The sequence below is a fragment of the Typopeltis vanoorti genome, chromosome 1, assembly GCF_054136105.1.
Source record: "Typopeltis vanoorti isolate ZY-2024b chromosome 1, IOZ_Tvanoo_1.0, whole genome shotgun sequence".
Lineage (NCBI taxonomy): Eukaryota > Metazoa > Arthropoda > Arachnida > Uropygi > Thelyphonidae > Typopeltis > Typopeltis vanoorti.
The window spans coordinates 110939278-110961817 of record NC_143549.1 but is presented as its reverse complement, the minus strand read 5'-3'; the positions used below and the strand labels follow the sequence as shown (position 1 = coordinate 110961817).

The following is a 22540-nucleotide window of genomic DNA, read 5'->3' as shown; positions in this document are numbered from 1 at the left end:
CTGATGAAGAAACTTAAAATTCATTACTAAACTTTTTACCAGTGGCAGTCAGTGAAAATTTTAAGTGAGGGTGCTGCATATACCAAAATAAGAAAAATAATTCATTTTTTCCTAATCAGTAACCAATTTATTAATAAGTAAATTTACATATTAAAAATGTCTTTATTAAAAATATTTCACCCTTACCATGAACACACACTAATAATAAAGGTTTTGTACACAGAAATAACACAGTGTCAGTTTCCACATTCCGACACTGCGTTAGATCACAGTGGATTTGTTTCATGTAACGATAAATTTTCATGTAATGAAAATTGAGAAAATATAATTCTTTTCATATTGTCAACAGTGACACTCATCATAATTCAGCCTTGTATCTATAATAAAATAATTATATGTTATATTAACAGAATAAAATAAGATTTACAAAAAATAGTTCACCTTCACCATGAACACACACACCAATAATAAAAGTTTCGTATCTCACAGAAATCACGCGCCTACAATTTATCTGTAGCGACACTGCCACTGCTCAGCGAGCAGTGTCCGTTCACTTGTTACGTGCAGTGACAAGTGTAAATGAATATCGGCGAATCTAGCTGCAATTGGCCGAACGTCATAATTCCAATACTGGGTTAGATTGCAGTGCATTTGTTTTGTAATCTAAAGCATTAATCGAACAATTACAATTATTAACTATTCAATCAATGTCAAAACATAAGCTGTAACCTTTAACATGTATTGCATTTATATAATGTTTTAAGCATTGTTATTATTTATAAATACAAACAAAATTTAATTTTTTCGTTTTTTCCTTGGGAGTTCTGCAGTGTTGCAGTGCTTATGTAGAAGCTGTCACTGCTTTTTACTCATAATAATTGTTATCAAATTAAAATAAAAAAATGTTAGAAGCAATGTTGGACAGACTGATAGTGTCTGTAAGAAATAGGTCTTGTAGTAATAGAAATGTTTCTCTCTAGGAGCATAATGGTAAATAGACTTGCCATACCCAAACTATGTAGAGACAATGGTTTAGAAATTTATGCTGAAATTTAATTATTTGTAACCATTTTATTGGATATCCCATGGTTTGTTCTGATCATTTGCAGTGTGGAAGGAAATTACAATTGTTTCACTTCAAAGTGGGGTGATAAGGCTAAGACTATAAATTATAGGCCAATTTGTATATATGGAGTTCTGATTAAGGTTTTGGAGAGATTGGTGAGAGCTAGGATACAGTAGTAATAGGTTGATAACAGTAACATTCTCTGTGCTTGTCAGCATGGGTTTGTTAAAGGGAGGTCATGCTTTACTAACTTGTCTATGTATTATAACAAGGTGATGAATATAACGGACAAGACAGATTTGACAGATTGCTACAGAACAAGTTGGTAATCAAACCAGACTAGATTAGTAAGATGAATGAGTTACTGGCTGTCAAACAGGTATAAGCAAGTTGTAGTTGTGTATGGGGTGCAGTATCCTGAAAGAGGAAAGTCAGTCACTGGTGTGCCACAAGGGTTTGTTTTGGAGCCATCATTGTTCAACTTATATATTAATGATACTGGGATGAGTTTAACTGGTGATATGCAATTCTTTGCAGATGATACAAAATTGGGAAAAACAATGAGGAGTTAAGCAGATGTGGTCTTACAGGATGACTTGTAATAGACTGTTGTATGCGTAGGCAAATGAGGGGAACTATCAGTTTCATGTTGTAAAGTGTTCTGAAATTTGTTAAACAATTGGTGAAGAAATTCTGAAGGTGGAGGAGATAAGAGATCTGGTGGTGGTGGACAAAGATCTGAAGTTCAGGGTTCACATTCCACAAGTTGTAAAGTTATTACAACAGATTATGGCAATGATGCAAAGACCTTTACATTAGTAAGGGCAACTTAACAAGTTAATGTTCTATTCCCCTAACCAAAAGAATTGAAGGGGGGAGGGAATAGTACAAGAGGCAATCCCTGAAAGCTATAATGAAGGTGCGAGCAAGGAACAGATTATTTGCACAGAGTAGTTGATGAGTGGAATGCATTGCCTAACAGTGTGCTAAATGCATACATGTTGAATGAGTTTAAAGCACAGTTTGAAGCTTTATATGCATCAGTGTGTACCATCTGCAATGAGTCATTTGACTCCATAGAAATCTCATAACAATCAAGCAATTGCAGTCAAAGATTGTTGATTATGCATTCATCTAAACATGAATCAAACATCTGAACTGTCAAGCATTTTCGTGACAATATTTTTCTTTTTTCCATCAGGACTGTATCAGGCAATAGTGCAAAAGCTTCCCAAGTTCAATAATAAATGATCAGTAATCCTAGCCATCCAAAAAGTAATTTTAAAAAGGAACATCAGGAAATGAAACAAAGATCCTATTTCAAATCATTCTATCTGAATCACATAAAAGTTCTTAGATATTGGAAGAGTATTATAACCAGTGGTAATCCTAACTGTTATGAGATAAATAGGTTTCTTCATAAAAGTTCACATAAAAGTTCTTATTATGCAATGGAGAAGAGATCATTTTCTAATTTTCATCTCTTTGAGAGAAAAATTCTACAGAGAAGAACTGCAGCCAATCCCAAAATAAATATTCATTCATATCTTAAATACATTTGAAGACATAAAAAACTGCAAACCAGCATCATGTTCTAAGTGTATAATTATGTAGTCTTGCTTGTCATTTGTTCATTGTATATGATAGCTACTTAATAAATACATTTCCAGCATTGAAGAATGGGAGAATTAAAATAATAATAATAATAATAAAATCTCTTGTGAATAAACATTTCATAATCAACCAATTAAATAAAAACACAAATAAACAAACAAACACAGTGAAGAAGGCATCATACCCTTCTTTTACCTAAACTTTTATATAACCACACATTTCAAGGAAACAAACAAATATATATATATATATATATATATATATAAAGTAATTTCTGTCTTTTTACACCATGTGATAGGTAGTAAAAGTAATAAATGAAAGTTGAAAGAAGTGAGATTGGCTCATCAAAGGTCACAATAAATAACCAATATCTGATTACTTGCATAGATAAATATATTGCATGTAGTTATTTCATAACTACAGTAAAGTAATAAATGAATATGAGATTAGCTTAACAAAGGTTAGAATAAATGAGCTAATATCATTTAATATCTCTTATTTCCAATTATAGCATTGAGCTAACCTGAATTATCTGTATACTGGAAAACCATCATTATGATTGCTGAAGTTGACATTGTAGCATAATTTTCACTTTCTAGATCAGGATACTGCACTGAAAGATAAAAAACTTTAAAAATTAACCTTAAACTTTTTTCCCAGTTATGCGGTCATTAAAAAAAAAAAAAGGAGAATGAAAAAAAGATGAAGCATAATTAAACCATTACATTTCTGAAATACAAAATACAAATGAATATACACTGTAAACCTCATTTAATTTGATCTCGAATAATTGAATATCCTAATTGATCCAAAATGGATTCCATCTTCTTTACCTATAAAATAAAGTTCTGCAGGGTTTACAATATACATTAATTTCTATTTTCTATATGGATCTGAGAGCTGGGTCAGAAGTAAAACACTTGACCAAAGACTAGAGACCACAGGTATGAGAGTCCTGAGAAAGATTATAGGCGTGAACAGATGGCATCAATGGCAGTGTCATATTAAAAACGAGGATATTAGGAAAGAACTTGACATTGTCAGCATCCAGGAATGCGTTAGCAGAGCTAATCTCAGGTGGTATGGTCACTTAAACAGAATGGGCGAAGAAAGACTAGCAAAACAAGTGTTCTCTGCCAGGTTGGCAGCAAAACGACCCAGAGGAAGACCAAGATATAGGTGGATTGATATGGTACAAAGTGCTTTAGACGATAGAAATATAAGATCTGATAATGTTGGAGTGTTGACAAGTAACAGACTGATTTGGAGGAAAATTGTAGATAGGAAATTAATAATGATGTAATTTTTTTCATGTAGTACTATCATATCCTGTACACCCCTTGAGGGTGCATGGCAGGAATTTGATGATGATGAAGTGCAATAGTTAAATTACACTTCTTTTCATTCTTCCTTTTCAGTTCAATCATTTTAAAATACATTTAATTTTCAATTTAGATACAAACTGTACATTATACCTATCTGACAGCCAGTCACTGATTCATCTCAGAAGTCTGTTATTCAGTCCCATTACAAACTTCCAGTTAATTATTCAATTAACTGGGAGTTTATAATATCACGGCTACTGAAAACATTATGTCAGTCCTGAATTTTCCTCCTCCTCTAATAATTATAGGTCAATCTGTATATCTGGAGTTGTGGTGAAGGTACTAAAGAGATGATTGGTGAGAAGTATGATTGAGAAATGGGTTGATAACAGCAGCATGGAGTTGTTAAAGAAAGATCATGTTTTTCTAACTTACGTACTATAACAAGGTAACAAATGTCTTGGAGAAGGAAGATGCATATACAGTAGTATACTTAGATTTTGCAAAAGCTTTAGATAGACTGTGACACAATAAGCTGTTAAATAAATTGAAATGGATGGGACTGAATAACAGACTTCTGAGATGAATCAGTGACTGGCTGTCAGATAGGTATCAGAAAGTTGTATATGGGGGAAAGGGGTTGCAGTATCCCAAAAGAGGAAGGGTCACTATTGGGACCACTGTTGTTCAGTTTGTATATTAATGATATTGGAATGGGTGTAACTGATATGTAACTGTTTGCAGATGATGCAAAACTGGGGAGAGCAATGCAGAGTCAAGCAGATATTATGGCCTTACAGGAGGACTTGAATACATTGCATGAATAGGCAGATAAGTGGAACAGTCAGTTTAATGTTGCAAAGTGTAAGGTTTTGAAATTTAAACTTGTCCTCCACCATTTCCAGATTAAAATTTTTTTAATCTGGAAATGGTGGAGGACAAGGATTTGAAATTCGGGGGGGGGGGGGCATGTTGCACATGTTATGAAGACATCACACTGAATAATGGCAATGAAAAGCACTCTGCATCATTGCCATTATCAAACCTCATATGGATTATTGTGCACAGATTTGATCAACAAGTTTTCGTGGTGACAAGAATATGTTAGGAGTCCAGAGAAGATTCAACAAAGGTGGTCAGTGGTCTTTGGAATGTAGAGTACAAGGACAGATTGATTTGCAATTTAAATTGCAAAGCCTCATGAATAGGAGAAGGGATATGATTCAGATATATAAGTTAGTCAGGGGTTATTATCAGGTTGACATGGAAGAGATTTTTCATAGAATGGGAGAGGGGATAGAATAAGAGGTCATTCCTAGAAACTGTATAAGGAGGGAGAGTTTAGTGAGAATCAAGATGCAAAATTGAGTTGACAACAATGGTATTATCTTTGATGGACAGCACAGATTTGCTAAAGAGAGGTTTTCATTAATCTATTTGCTTATTACAATAAGGTGACAGCTGCACTGGAAGAGGGAGATCGATACACAGTAGTATAATTAGATTTTGCAAAAGATTTTAATAGATTAGATGTTAAATTGATCATCAAACTAAAGCAGATGGAGTTTTTTTTTTTTTTCTTTTTTTAATGTTGGGCTCATATACGAGAAGTTGGCTGATCAACCGATAGCAGCATTTCTCAACCTTTCTCAGCCCGAGGACCAGTAAAATGCCTACAACAATTCTATGGACCACTAAGTTGTGTAATTTTTTTTAAATGTATGTGGGGATTACCAACATTTTTGAAAAACTGTGCCTTTCATAACATTTTAAGTTGGAAGTAAATGATTAAAAGTGTATCATCACTGAACTAAGTTTTAATTTTTATTAAACAAATAAAAGGTATCAGTTTCCGATTTGCTGTGGTCAAACAAATGGGTATGTCAGTGCTGTCCCACTGAAACCCCCATTCATCTGCCCACAGCAACTTTTATATGTTATCACCATTCATCTGCCCACACTCATTAAGCTCACCCCACAACTTTTTTAGCACAGTTGATACCATGGGAAAATGAATGGGGAATGTCAGTGCTGTCCTGCTGATACCATAATTCATCTGCCCACAACAACGTTTATCTTTAAATCCTCATTCATCTACCCACAGCAACTGTTATATTTTATATGTAATCACCATTCATCTGCCCCACAACAACTTTTATCTTCACGCACTCTCTGATTCAACCTGTGACATGTAAAATGTTCTATTTCTTAAGTGCGTTGTGAGACGAGGGAAAAATGTTGTGCTTATCATACTCCATTCATCATAATACTGAATACGAACTTGACATCCATGGATTCCATCATGGATGACATCCCTTGTCCTGTCCAAACCATCCCCTGCATATACCCAAAAATTTCACTCAGAACATCCCAAAGCCATTAATGCCCCCCGCCCCTATCCACACTTCCAGCTGATACGAATCACCATATTTCCCTGAGGAGTTTTCCATGACCAGCAAAAAAATTTAAGACATCCTGTTATGTGAGGTCATTCCCGATATCTATAAACAGTCCAACCCACGATGTCAGTCGCAAAGTGCCATCCACGTAGTCAGGCGCATTTTACCACCAGCAACTGTATGCCATATATACCATACACATGCAATTTGTACTAATCGTGTTATGATGGTGGTTTTAATTATATCTGTCTTGTTTTATACAGAGGCACAACAGTGCTCATCGTAAATCTGGCAGATTCATTAATCGTGTGGTGGTTTTATTTATATCTGTCCTGTATGCTGCTTGTATTCGTTACGTTGTGTTTGTTTCTGTATAATCCATGACTGCATGGATGTTGTTGTCTGCATGTGACGGATTCGGTGTGCTCAGCTGCATATTCCCTCAAGCGACCATACAAGATACGAAACTTCGCTAAATGGGGGCGCTAGCAGCTATCCTCCTCCTCGCCAGCAGAGCTGAGCCTCACTGTGATGTCACTTTGCGTAACTTTTGTTTCATCCCGATTTTGTCTGATTTTGGAAATGGATTAATTCCAAAACCAGTAACAAGAATAATCGGAAACTGTAGTCCAAATAAATAATATGATATAATTATGCTACTACTTACTTTTAATGAGATGGTTCAGCTTCTCAGCCTTTGCAGAGTTGCTGGATATCAGGCTCAATATTGGTCAACTAAAGTCAAAGATCGGCACGCACACTAAGACGATTTCTGTATTTAGTTTTTATTTGAAGGAGCAATGAAAATCCTTTCTCACAAATGAGGTTTGTGAGAAAGAATTTCTGTGTCTCTCGCAAGTTGTTGTTTTAGTTTAATTATTATTATTATCATTGTAACGCACCACATATCCAACTGGAATGAGTGAAGCGGCTGTCGCTTACACCGTCGAAATGTTATTATTCCATTTTATCTGCCTTTAATGTAATTATCCACTTGTTTTCGGCTCTGCCAGTGCCAAAATTTCCCCTATCTTTTGGTGCTAAATTTTTTCAAAGAAATCATCTTCCCATGCCTTCAAAAGTCTCAATATAAAATTTGGTCTAATTCGATTTATTGGTTTTGGCTACAGATGCCTCCAGAGAGGGAAAGTTAATTTATGGCCATCCTGTACTTTAGTACCGTATATGGGTAGTGGGTGAGAAAGGAGAAACTTGTTGACATTCAATTTAAAAGCCTGTATTTTGGGGAAATACATCAGGGAGAAGACTGTTCCACAGTACAGCAGTAGCAGGGATGGATATTAGATTAGTGCACTGATTGGAGATTGGCTATCTGATGGAGATCAGCAAGTTGTGTATGGGGAAGAAATATGAGATAAGTGAAAGTCACTGGGGGTGTGTCTCAGCGGTCTGGTTTAGAGCCACTGCTATTTAACTTATATGTTAATGATATTGGGAAAGATTTGAATTTGAAATTTCAGATGTTTGCATATGATGCAAAGTTGGGAAGAACTATGAAGAACAGAGTAGATGTTGTGTCCTTACAAGAGGACTTGAATACTCTGAGTGAATGGACACAGGAATAGGGATGCCAGTTCCATGTTGAAAAATATAAGGTTTTTTAAATGTAGAAGACAAAGATGGGATGTAGAGTTTACACTTGGTAGAGTAATATTATGGGAGATGAAGGAAATAAGCAACCTTGGGGTGATGGTGGATAAGGATCTAAAATTTAGAGGATACATGGCCATTTTGAAATTGTTACGACAAACACAATGAATTCTAGTAATGATGTGATGGACGCTGACTTTGTAGAATGAGATTCTGGTTGCATTGCATGAAGTCTTGAAGACCACAAATGAATTACTGTGCACAGATTTTGTTACCTGGTTTTCAAAAGGGTGAAGAGATGCTGAAAAGCATCTCTTCACCTTTTTGAAAATTGCAGTTGACTAAGGGAGTTTCTGGTCTCTGGAATGTTGAGTATGAAAATAAAGTTGAGAAGATGCAATTATGCAATTTACTGAGTCTAATGGATAGTAGGAAGAAGGATGATATGATAGAGATGCACAGGTCAGTAAGGGATTATTATAGGATTAATGAAGAAGAGGATTTTCATAAAATGGTGGTACATCTTAGAAGTTGTATAAGGAGAGTGTGAGCAAGGGAGTGAGAAGTAGGTTTTTTGTATGGAGTTTTAAATGACTGGAATGCTTTTCTTGAGAATGTGGTATCTGCAGAGAATTTGAATGTATTTAAAATGGTATAATGAGCTGTGTATATGACAGAAGGACCTAACTATGACGAGTCTGACTCCATGGAGATCTTGGGATGATAAATAATAATAATTTCCATATTCAATTTGCAATCTTAACTGTAAATTTGTAATTTTGCCTAAATAGCTGAAATGTTATTTAGGATGCAATCATATCTTTAATATCCCTGCATGTTTTCATAGTCTTTTTATTGCTGATTTTCATATCAAATTTACTATAGCAGTTATTCAGTTTAGTAAGGGAATTGGAAGAGCTATGATTAACATCTTCAATTCTGTTATGAGATTTAAGGCCATTTTCTTTCAAAATGTCAACCACAAAACTTTTTCAACTATTTGTCTTAAAATGAAGATATGATCATGATACTGAACCAGATTGTTCTTCTCCAAGTTTCCCTGCCACAATTTTTCTTAACCTTTTCTCAAATATACTTGCATAAATCTTGCCAGAAACACTCAGTAAAGGAATTCCTCTTTAATTCTTATATTCAATTTTATTTTGCTTTTCATAGTAAAAGAGCTCTACTACAATCATTTGGAATTTGACTTTCTGGCCATGTCTTCTGAATTATGCAGTGCAGCCACTGTAAAACTTCTATATCTCCATGTTTCAGCATTTTTGGTCTAGCATCATCTTCTCCAAGCTGACCTTCCATATTTCAAGTTTCTGATGGCTTTTTCTACCTCAAGTTATTATATGTATTCCTGACCACATTCCTCTTAAATATTTTCTAATACCATGCTGTCACGGCTTGTTTCCATGAGGCAGTCTTTTAAAGTATTTACTCCAGGCAACTAGAATAACTAGCTTAATTTTTCATGTCATATTTATGGTTTCTGATTGCTTTTACTCTTTCTATGTTCATACTAGTCTTCCCTAGTTTTACACAATTCTTTCATTGTGTAGAATTTGTACAAACAAAAACATGTGTATTTGAGCAATTACTTTAAGTAGTTAGGAAACTAACATTCGACATTTCAAACTCTATATCAAGGTCATCATGAGGAAAACATGATACATATGAATAAGACAAAAGCAACATTACACTATACTACATAAAAGTATGCTAAATCTAACTGCTTTGCTAATTGTTTACACTAGCCTGACCTCTGATGAGAAAAAATATATAAATAATTTTTTTTTTATTTTTTTATAAATAATAAGTATAATAATATATAGAGGATAAAAAAAAATTTCAAAAATTACAGTGCCACTACATTAAATGCATTTCTACAGGCCACGTTGTCCTGTGTTTTTCTTCTGGTTCTGCAATCATGTTCTGGATGCGTATATGGTTTGCAGATGGGTCTTCCAGATTCTTGAAATTACTATTTCATAATTCTTGTTCAGATTATGGAAATGGATTAGCATCTCACACCCTTCCTTGAACGTTCTTTCAAACAAAGTTTTGATGTGGTGTAGGAAATGTTTGGAGTGCATGGTCTGACAGGCCTGTTTTACTATAGTGAAATAGTAAAACAGGCATTTGTTTTCTGAATGTGGCATTTGTGTTCATCTATTCTTATTGGAAGTGCACACATTATTTTCTCTATATGGGGGGTGCATAAGGGTCAAAGCTACATAACTAAGAGGAGACCTACACTTAGCCTTTGCAGAGAACTGATCAGGGCTTGTGACCTACTGTCCAATCCTTACCTGCTCGTGGTGCACCCGTTAGGTATCTACCTGGATGCTGAACAAATGAGGATGGGCTGGCAATTTGGGATTTAGCCAACCAAATTGCATTCTTATTGGCTTAAACCAAAATGATGGTACAACATGACAGAATTTCATGCCGGCTGGGGTGTCACCCGATTAAACAAGAGCCCCCATTGTTTTTGCCAGGGAACCAGGACAAACAGCAAAAAGTCAGCTACTGGAACAAATCCAAAAACCCACCCCCAACTCAACATCACAAGAGTTCAAAATTGGTACTATCAACAAAAGAAACCTGAATGGCAAAGAAATGGTGCTAGCTGAAGAATTGGATAAGTACCAGATCGATATAATAGGGTTGACAAACAAAAAAGGCAAAAACTGGTGAGATCTTTCAAAGCAACAAATACAAAATGTTATATTCAAGCAATAACAATCAAGGAAAAGGAGTAGCCATAGTATTCAACACTAAATACAAGGCTAATATTCTTGAATGGCAGGCAGTCTCAAGCAGAGTGATGTGGGCAAATATGAGAATGGGGAACTGGACAATGAGACTTATTTGTGCCTATAGTCCCACAGAAGGTTCCACTGAGGTAGAAGTGGAGGAAATTTTTGAGGCTTTAGAGAAAGCAACTAACACAATGAAAAATGAAAAGTTGGTCCTTGTTGGGGATCTAAATAGCAGAGTAGGAAATGATTGTCACACATAAAAAATATTTTGGGAAAATTTGGAGAGAAGAGCAAAGCTAATGATAATGGCAAATGCCTGTTGGATTTCTGCTCAGGACATGGACTGGTTATTACTAACACCATGTTCCAACATAAAAATGTGCACAAATTCACATGGAGAGAAGAGGCAAGGAATAAGAAAAGTCTCATTGACTACATTATTGTTGATAGTGATGTTTTCTCCCTGGTGCAGGACACCACAGTATACAGAGGAACTGAAATTGGAAGTGATCACTATTTAGTCTTGAGCAGGATAAAATTGAATTTCATTTTGAAAAGTAGAACATTTAAGAAAGTTTTAAAGCAAATAAAAGTTGAGCAGCTCTCAGATGTGAACTGTAGACTAAAATACACGAAGATTATTGGGAAAAAAATGAAAGAGTTTAAGAACAGTCCTGAAGAAAACACTGATTGATTCAGCCAAAGAGGCATGTGGTGAGGTTGTCTGCAAGGATAGAAAAATCAGAACTCCATGGTGGACACAGGAAGTTAAAGAGGCAGTGAAGGAAAAGAAGAAAGCATATCAAATTTACTGGCAAATAAGTAAGCTTATACTCTTAGAGAATACAGAGACAAAAGTAAGAAAGCTAAAAACTGTGTAAAACTAGCTAAACAAAAGTCATGGGAAGACTTTGGCAAGAACATAGAAAACAAATATGAAGATGGTGGAAAGATATTCTGAAGGTTGTTGAAAAAGCTCAGAAATGGAAGAAAGAGTGCTGTAAAAGGAATTAAAGATGATAAAGGTGGCATGAAAACTGGATAAAAAGATATCTTTGAAGTATGGAGTAATTACTTCGAAAAATTGTTAAATGAAACAAGAAGTGATGATAGCACAGTGGTAAAAAACACTGACCAGGCATGCAGTCAGGAATACATATCCATAGTTGAAGTAGAAAAAGCCATCAAAAGCCTGACTGCATGCCTGGTCAGTGTTTTTTACCACTGTGCTGTCATCACTTCTTGTTTCATTGCAGATACTGTTTAGACTTTTATACCTCCACTGAATAGTTCAGAAGGCCTGGACAGAGGGACGAATTCTAGATGACTGAAGTAGAGCTCTCATAGTACCCATATATAAAAAGGGAAATAAAGCTGAATATGAGAATTTCAGAGGTATTTCATTACTGAGTGTTCCTGGTAAGATGTATGCAAGTATACTTGAAAAACAGTTGAGAAGGATTGTGAAGAACAAGCTGGATTCAGGCCAAATAGAGGCTGTCAGAATCAGATTTTCACTTTATGACAAATAGTTGAGAAATCATGGGACTATAACAAAGATCTGTATTTAATTTTATAGATCTGGAAAAGGTATATGACAAGGTGCCAAGTGAGAAGCTATTCAAAACACTACAGTTCATGGTATTATATCAAGCAACACTTAGTCTTTATTTGAGTTGTAAGTCAGCAGTAAGAATTGAAGGAATTAGAGGACGGTGGTTTAATGTTAAATCTGGTGTCAGACAAGGATGTACATTATCCCCTCTGTTATTCATTATCTATATGGATCACATTATGAAGGAAAGTGGTATTAAACCTGATATCAAAATTGGATATGTTAATGTCAGCTCTTTGCTTTATGTGGATGATGTTATACTTTTAAATAAATCCGCTACAAGTCTGCAAGTTTCCTTGACTAAATTGAATAACTGTTGTAATAGATATGGTATGAAGGTCAGCAATCAAAAGACAAAAACAATGAAAATAGGTAGAATCATTGAAAATGTCAACTGTGTTGTGAATGGAGAACCTGTGGAACAAGTAAAACATTTCAGCTACTCAGGAACGAATTTTAGTGAAGATGGCAAATTAAATATGGAAATAGACAACAGAATCAACAAAACTGGTATGGTAGGAAGTCAATTGAATAAATTCATATGGAATAAGAGAGAAATTAGTCGGAACAATAAATTAGCTGTATACAAGACAGTGTTTGAACTAGTTTTAAGTTATGGATTTCAGAGCTGGGTTAGAAATAAAGCACTTGATCAAAGACTAGAGACCACAGATATGAGAGTTCTGAGAAAGATTATGGGCATGAACAGATGGCATTAATGGCAATATCATATTAAAAATGAGGATATTAGGAAAGAACTTGACATTGTCAGTATCCAGGAATGCATTAGCAGAGCTTATCTCAGATGTATGGTCACTTAAACAGAATGGGAGAGGAAAGATTGGCAAAATAAGTGTTCTCTGCCAGGTTGGCAAGAAAAAGACCCAGAGGAAGACCAAGATATATACAGTAAAAAGTGCCTTAGATGGGAGAAATATGAGATCTGATAATATTGGAGTCTTGACAAGACTAATTTGGAGGAAAATTGTAGATAAGAAGTTAGTAATGATGTAAATTTTTCATGTAGTAATATCATATCCCATACACCCCTTGAGGGTATATACCAGGAATTTGATGATGATGAGGATAAGTTACATTTTGTAAACACCTAAGATGGTCAAGGTGAAGAAGGAGATCTTTTAATGAGCAGAATAGCTTTTAAATTTTGCAGGAGTTTTGAAAGTTACTTTAATATTGTATTTATGTAGTGTTCTATCTATTTTTTCTGATATTTCCCCTAATGTATGGTATGGCTGTGGCATTTTTGCAATTTTTTTTACCTCTGATGGCATTAGTGTGGAGGATCTTGTGAACTGTTTCTTTGTTATAGCCATTTTTATAAAGGTTTGACTAATAATTTCATATTCCTTCTTCAGTGCCTACAGATCACGACAAATTATTAGAGATGTTTGGGAGCAGAATTAAATTTAGTATATTGAATCTTTCTATCCATATTTTATCATGCAGGAGTTCATATATATATATATATATATATATATATATATATATGATATACACGCCCTCCCCTAATATAACCAATCAAATACAGATAGAAATATATACTAAATTATAATAAACAATTAAGTTGCAATTTAACAAAAGCAGAAAAATTAGTCATTAAATCTCTAAGAAATAACAAAGATGTCATTATTATGAAGACAGAAAAAAGCAATGCTACTATCACTCTTGACCAGACAGCTTAAATTGAATCAACTGGTATTTGACTACAACATATATCAATTGGTTAACTACAATCCTACAACCATATCAAAAAGAAAATAACAGAATTAATCAAGTCAGAGATCATTTGGCCAGAGAAAACAATTAAAAAGCTGTTACTGCATCATGCCTGCTCTCCCAGAATTTATGATCAGCCAAAAATACACCAAACAAATGCACCACTATGACCAATCGTTGAAGGAATCGACAGCCCCAATTATCACTTAGCCAAGAAACTAGTAGCCACACTCAAGAAGTTAGTAAATCATTTATCCTCCTACATAAAAATACACATTTCATAAACAAAATTAAAAAACATCACACTCAACAATGAAGATTTATTAGTCAGCTCTGATATAACTGCCCTTTTCATGAATGTCCCAATCAATAACACGATTCTTCTGTGATTATTATTATTATTATTACGGGTATCTCCATGGAGTCAGTAGACTCATCGCGGGAGACCCAAACTAGCAAAACAATATCTGTCATATCTCTTCTTGAATTCATTTACAGATGAAGAGCTCACAACAAAGTCAGGCAATGAATTCCACTCATTCACCACCCTCCAGGCAAAAAACCTTGTTCTGACACCTTTGTTTACCACACTCTTCTTTAATTTCCAGAGATGACCTCTTGTTCTTCCATCACTATCACACAGCTGAAACATTTCCCCTGCATCAATCCTATAAAAACCTTTTAGTAATTTGAATGTTTCTATCATATCCCCTCTTCTTCGCCTATCAACCAATCTCTGCAATCCACAAGCTCTCAATCTATCAATGTAGGGAGCATTTTTTATATCACTCACCAACTTGGTCACTTTTCTCTGAACCCTCTCCACAGCCTCCTCATCTCCAAGGAATCCAGGTGACCAGACCTGAGCACAGTAATCCAAATGTGGAAGTATCAATGCTTTATAAAGGGGAATAATAACCTCTTTATCTCTGGATGTCAGTGTGTTCCTCAACAACCAAGTAATCCTATGTGCAATCTTGGACACCTTAGCAATGTGTCCTCTGAACTTCATCTCCTTATCTACCAATGTCCCTAGCCTCATCAATCTCTTGGAGTACCTTTCCATCTATGTAGTACACAGCTGGTAATCTTTTAATCCCAAAATGCAAGACTTTACACTTTTCCACATTGAACTGACATCCATTTTCTTTTGCCCATTTTACCAGCTTATTTAAATCCTCCTGCAAACTTTCAACATCAGCTTGATTTTTTATTGCACTACACAACTTTGCATCATCAGCAAACAACTGAATATCTCCCTTTAAGCCGTTTCCTATATCATTTATATACAAATTAAACAACATTGGCCCAAGCACAGAGCCCTGAGGCACACCACTGGTCACCTGCCTCATTCTGGACTCGGCTCCTCCATACACCACCTTATGGTATCTCTCCCTGAGCCATTCTCCTATCCATATCACCAATTTAATATCCATTCCCATCTGCTCCAATTTGCGTAACAGTGTTCTATGGGGTGATGTTGGAACAAATTTCTGACCAATATCACAGCCCTCTTTGCCCATGTACTTCCCTCCGGATATTTTGTGTGGCAAAATAATTTCTACCTGCAAAAAAAAAAAAAAAAAAAAAAAAAAGGCATAGATAGAAATATCTGGTATATGATCACCCATGGGCTTCTCACCCCCCCCCCCATAGCTAACTTTTATATAGAAGACTTCAAGCAACATGCTCTAAATTCAACAAGTCTAAAGCCTAAATTTTGGCTTGGATATGTTGATGATATATATGCCATTTTTGCCCCATGGCCACCAAACATTAAATACATTCCTAGGCCACCTGAGCAAACATGAACATATCCAACCATCAAGATTGAAAACAATAACTCTTTTTCTTTTCTAGATTTGCTCCAATGAGCAGATGCTGAAGAAGGAATATGAAATTATTAGCCAAACCTTTATAAAATATGGCTACAAAAACTTTCACAAGATCCTCCATAATAATGTCATGAAAAATAAAAATAAAAAAATTACAAAAATGCCACAGCATACATTAGGGGAATATCAGAAAAAATAGATAGAACACTACATAAATACAATATTAAGGCAACTTTTAAAACATAAATGGATGGAACACGTTCAAAGAATGAAAATAGAACGATTACCAAAACAAGCCTTAAAGTACAAGCCATTAGGAAAAAGAAAATCAGGACGTCCTCTTAAACGATTCAACGATGACTTCTAAGGCCAGCACAGATCACGCTAGGCCTAAATCCTTGATATGCATGATGATGTTAAACCTCTTGCAAAATTTAAAATATACTCTAATCATCCAAAGATCCCTTCCTTACCTTGCCTACCTAAGGTTTACAAAATCCAATACATCTGCAATTTACTCTACATAAGGGAAACAGGGTGTACAATTGAATAAGAAAAAATGAGGACAAATGCCACATTAAATTCCTTCACTGTAGTAAAACAAGCCTGTCAAGCCCATGCACTGCAAACTTGTAACAGAATTAAACTGAAAAGGCATCAAGTCCCCAACACCACACAAAACCTAGTTTGAAAGAAAATTCAAAGAAGTTTGTGAGATGCTGATTCATCATTCTAATCCCAACAAGATTGATGGATTAGTTATTCCAAAAATCTGGAAGACACATCTGCAATCTATATAGCATTCAAAACAAGATTGCAGAACCCTAACAAAAGAAACCTTAAGATAACAAGCCTGTAGGGATACACTTGATGTAGGGCCACTGTAACTTTTTTTTTATCCTCTGTATATTTTTATACTTATGTATAAAAAATTTTATTTTATTTATATATTTTTCCTTACCAGAAGTCAGGTTAATGTAAACGATTAACAAAGCAGTTATATTTAATGTACTTTTGTTTAGGGTAACATAGCTTTGTCTTGTTCATGTATAGTTTTCCTCATGAACACCTTCACAGAGGTTGAAATGTCAAGTGTTATTTTCTTAATTGTAAGTAAAGTAATTGCTAGCCTTGAAAGAAAGAATTACACACTGCATTATTTCTTACATTTTTCTCTGTATTCTCTAAGGGCACAATGCTGACTTACTTGCCAGGAACTTTCGATAGACTTTCTTCTTCTTTTCATAGATTGCCTCTAACTTTCTGAGTCTGCCAAAGAGGAATGATTTTTTTTTTTTTTATCCTTGCAGACAATCTCATCACATGCCTCCTTAGCTGAATGAATCAATGTTTTCTTTAGGGCCTGCCACTGAATCTCCAAGGTGTGTTTCATGTTTTCAAATTCTTTCATTTTTTTCTTGAGTAACATTTCTGTATTTCAGTCTACAGTTCACTTCTGAAAGCTGCTTAACTTTGATTTGTTTTCTCTTCAATGATATTCAATTTTATCTTGCTCAAAATTAAATGATGATCACTTCCAATTTCAAATTCTCTGTATACACTTATGTCCTGAGTCAGGATGAAGGAATCACTATATACAATAATATAGTCATTGAGACTTTTTTTTATTCCTTATATCTTCTCTCCATGCAAATTTGTGCACTTCTTTTCTATATGATCTATATGATTGAGTAGAAAGACGTGTTGGCAGTTCATGTCAATTTTATTTGACAGTATCAATTCACAACAAGTCCAAACACAGATACATTTCTAGTGCATTTAAATAGCCAACACACTAAAATCCATAATGGAACAGGAAGCTAATGACTTTCTGCCCTTCTCAGATACTCTAGTCACACAACTTCCTGACTGTTCATTATCTTTTTCTGTTTATAGAAAACCTATACATACAGGGAGATATTTGCACAAGCAATCACACCATCATCCAGCTTAACAATATGATATCCTAAAAATACTAACTCACAGAGCTCAGAACTACCTGTTCCAATGACAATGCAATCACTTATTTGTGTCACACTTCTTTCAGTGTGACAACTTCTTTTTCAATGGCTACAATCCCTTTCATTGCATAATACTCAAGACCACAGCAAAACTGTTACCATCCCATACATTCTAAGCACATCTGAAAAGATATCTGGAGCACTTAATAAATATTATCTCCATACAACATTTAAACCACATATCAAATTGGCAACTCTCATCCATTCACCAAAGGACATACTCCACCCTTTTTCACGTGCAGGAGTGTATGAAGTGCCCCCCGTCTTTGTGACCTGGGCTACTATGGACAAACATGCTAGTAAAACCCAGTTCGGTCTTATTTCTCAGAAAAAAGAACCATTTTCTCTCACTGTTATTTTTGACAACACTCAAATTTTTAGATAACATGAGATTTCTCTTCTTGGAATTACCCTGACACCAAGCCTCTCCTGGCATGAACACATCACAACCATTGCATCCTCAGCTTCTAAAAAACTAGAATTTCTCTTTCGCTCAAGACATTACTTCACCTCTAAACAGCTGTTGACCTAATACAAATCACAAATTCACCCAGCTATTGAATACTGGGGTGGGGGCCCCTAAGAGCTCCCCCCCCAAAATGCTTGATTCAATACAGAGGAGAGCAATTAGATTGATTAATGATCCATCTCTTACTCTCCTCCCATTTTCGCACAGATGTTTGGTATCTGCAGTATATGTATTCTATAAATATGTCCATGGCAAATGTTGATCTGAAATAAGCATCAATAATTCCCCCACTTAGTACTAAGCCTGTTGGAACAAATGCAGCTGCTACTCAACATCCCTTCACGGTGCATCTTGAAACTCACAGAACAAGTTTCTTTTCCTCCTCCATCATCCCTGCTACATTGTGGAACATCTCCCCCCCCCCCCCCGATACCATATTTAGGTACATTAGTACCCATACAGTACTAACATATTATAGGTTGATCAACCACCTCTCGTGTATCGGCTCAACATTAAAAAACAGGAAGAATTGTTGACATCCACCTTGGAGGATATAAAAAATACATTTAGCACTATCATTATGGCAAGTTGGGACTAGCATACCATCTCTTCGTTATTCCTTCACACAGGATCAAAAGTAAGTTGAAAGTTTTTTCACTTGGTAATGCTATAAATTAAAGATACCAAGAAATTATATATTTGGTTTAATCCTTTATCCAAGCATAAGCAAACAAAGTTTGCGCCTGAAGTATTTTCAGGACTGGGACAACTCGTAGTAAAGGCGGTATGACTTCACATCACTTGGTATCTTTAATTTATAGTATAACTAAGTGGAAAAACTTTCAACAACTATCTATCTCTAATCCAGAGTATTTTAATAATAAAGTGCGACACCTTTTGGCAACTCGTATATGAAAATATGACTTCTGCATTACTTCAACCTTGGTATCACCTCTGGGTCTGGCTCCCACTGATGAGACCTCAGTAAAGGTCAAAACCGGTCTGGGTAGTGACCCTTCCCATAACGCATAGCATTATACATGTCTGCAAGGAGATGTGCTTTGCATTATGGGATACTAAGGCAAGCGATGTGAAGTCGTACCACCTTTACCACGAGTTGCCCCAGTCCTGAAAATACTTTGTTTGCTTACATTTGGATAAACGATTAAACCAAGTATATAATTTCTTGTATCTTTAATTTATAGATCAAAAGTGGTACACATAAGTCAGAGAGATTGTTTTTTTAGAATCAGCAACAGCTTTTAAGCATTCTCTTAACCTCAACAAATATGACTATCAATTTACCAAAAATCTAGCAGATAGTCATTTTTAGATGTAATTAATATTTATTTTTTTCTCTCGCTCTCTCTCTCTCTCTCTTTATCCAACAAAAGATGTCACTAATTAGGGTTTGATTTCCTTGTGTTTGCCATTCAAAAAATTGTAAACTGATCGACACTGTTGGCCAAATTGTTGCTGTCCTTGTACTGTGAGAAATGTTTTTTTGTGTTCTGAAGATGCTGGTATCCAGCATCTTCAAAATACCAGCAAAATATCAGTGCAAATAAGTTAAATAATTATTATTTTCTTATTATTCTGTGTTGTGAATTAATACCTCCAAATAAATTGACATGATCTATATGATCATTTCTGTAGGTCTCCAACAATCAACATTACATTTTTTTTTTCTGTGTCAGCTGCCTTCTCTAATATCCTGAAAAATTCTTCCACTTCTTTTTTAGAACCTTCTGTGGGATCATAACAAGTGTCATTGTCCAATTCTGATATCTGCTCATATCACTACTTGATATTACTCACAATTCAAGAAGATTACCCTTGTATTTAGCACTGAATACCAACAGCTACTCCTTTTCTCTGATCACTACTGCTTCAATATAAACGAATAAATAAATGTATACCATACATATAAAAGGATATGGTGAAATTTTGGAGTAAAGAGCAAACCTAATAATAACATTAAGATACCTGCTGGATTTCTGTTCAGCAAATGGCCTAGTCATTAGTAATAATATGTACCAACATAAATATATACATCAAAACACACATATATAGAAGATACAAGAAATATAAACAGTCTTATTGACTACATTATCAATGAGAGTTGCACCCAATGACCTTGGCAAGGGAACAAAAGGGAGTGCCTGCCATTTGAGTAGAAGGCGAGCTTGCAGCATTTGGCCCTTTCAAAATCTGACTTGGGGATGATTCTCTTTTCCAACCATTGGGAGCTGTAGTGTAGGCAGAGTGGGCAGCTGGAGTTCTGGTCTCGATCCATTCATGGTAAACAGAGGTTTTTTTTCTTTTACAGCATTGGCACACTTTTTTGTTTTTTTGAGAACCAAGGCTTGGATGATGGCTGAGAATTTGGAGCAGAATAAGGGATGAAAGCCTTCATTCCTGTGAGGATGATTTCTGTTATTCAATATGAGCAAGTATTTGGATTCAGAAGAACTGAAGCAGTAGTCAGATCATGGGAAGGAGGAATAGAAGTCACTGAGATCCTCCCAGTTGGCACTCTTGTAGTGCTAGAGGACACGAGACTGTGAACTGGTGGGTGGAGGGTGTTCTTTGCAACATACATTTGTATGAGGTTGTGGTCTGAGTTATCAAGAGTAGAACTGACAACCACAGTATACCTAGAAGGGGAGCCTGTTAGGAAGAGGTCAAGTATGTTGACAAATTGGAGGACGTTGTCAGGTATTCTGGTAGGAAGATTGATGATCTGAGATAGGTCATTGTGGATGGCCAACATCTCAGAGATGCTGAAGCATTTGTCATTGTGGATGGAACATACCTCAGCATCTCTGCCTGCTTGATCGGTGAAACTGGAGATGGGGAGCCAATGTGAGTTGTGGTCATTGAAGTCCCCAAGAAGGATGACCTCACTATTAGGGTATTTCGACTGCAGAAAGTCGAGCTTTAAAAAGAGAGAGAGAAAGATAGTCGAAGAGATCAGGATGATGGTTGACAGAGTTTGGAGAGCAATAGAGGGAGCATACGAACAGGGCATGTAGGTTTGATAGAGAAATTTTCGGCCAAAGCAGATCAAACAGTTGGGAATTCAAAGGTTTGCAGTCTCTGGCATGGTATGTCAGTTCTGATGAATGCACAAATGCTGCCCTTGTGGCAGAAAGAACTGTGTAATGTGTAGTTTGGGCAGTCTGGACTGGCTGTCTTTCTTTCTTTTTAAACTCTGGTGGCCACTCTATATCATAATAAACTACACAGATTTATTAAATCTGAAAAATAAGTTTTGGGATAGCTACATTTATATTACTTTCCTTTTCTAAGTATATGAAAAGATTAAAAACAACAAATTCCTCCTATTCTATGATCAAATTATATGATCAAAAAGTTGTTATCCACTGCCATTGGATAACAACTTTTTGACATTTAACAATTCATAGAAAATAAATTTCATTATTATTATTACATGACACCTCCAGGGAGTCCAGAAACTCATCGAGTGAGGGCACATACTCTACAACTCTCTGTCTCCACCACTCAATCCATTAACTACAGCAAACCTCAACATCTACACTAATGCCATCTACTGCCCACCACAACCACTAGTTTTTTCACAAATAATTACAAACATCCATGCCCATGGTGGGGATTCGAACAACCCACAGCCTTTTGGCTTTACACTAACCATTCAGCCAACCAGGACTGCAATTTTGCTTGAATTAAAATGAATGTACTATCATTCTCAATAATGTTGTTTATATTGCACTTAAAAAATTATTTATATTACTTATTTATACTTACAAAATGTAAATGGAAGAAGATGATTACATAACATATCTGTGATGTCTTTATGAAGAGTACTAGGAAACACTGCCATTGATGATGCTATAATATATGGTAATGTATCCATAAACTCATGTTCTAGAAATGGTAAGAGGCAAGCAAAAGTCTGGAGGATAGTCTGACCAAGAGCTATAAAAAATAAAATAAAAATAAGAGGGAGAAATTAAAAAAAAAAAACACACACACAAATAATCTTGGCAATTAGTGAGTTGGAGAGTGGCTGCTATTAATTTGTTAACTAGT

At 35.4% G+C, this 22540-nt stretch overlaps 1 protein-coding gene across 1 annotated transcript in view; it reads right to left on the bottom strand.

The window, feature by feature from the left end:
* Positions 1 to 22540, bottom strand: part of unc79 (UNC-79 domain-containing protein) — a 1277183-nt gene that overhangs the window by 1086682 nt on the left and 167961 nt on the right. Inside the window, exons 5-6 of the mRNA XM_090395893.1 lie at positions 22256 to 22426; positions 3204 to 3293 (exon numbers count right to left, since the gene is read on the bottom strand). Of these exons, the coding sequence (XP_090252019.1) occupies positions 3204 to 3293; positions 22256 to 22426 (261 nt within the window). The remainder of the gene's footprint in view (positions 1 to 3203; positions 3294 to 22255; positions 22427 to 22540) is intronic.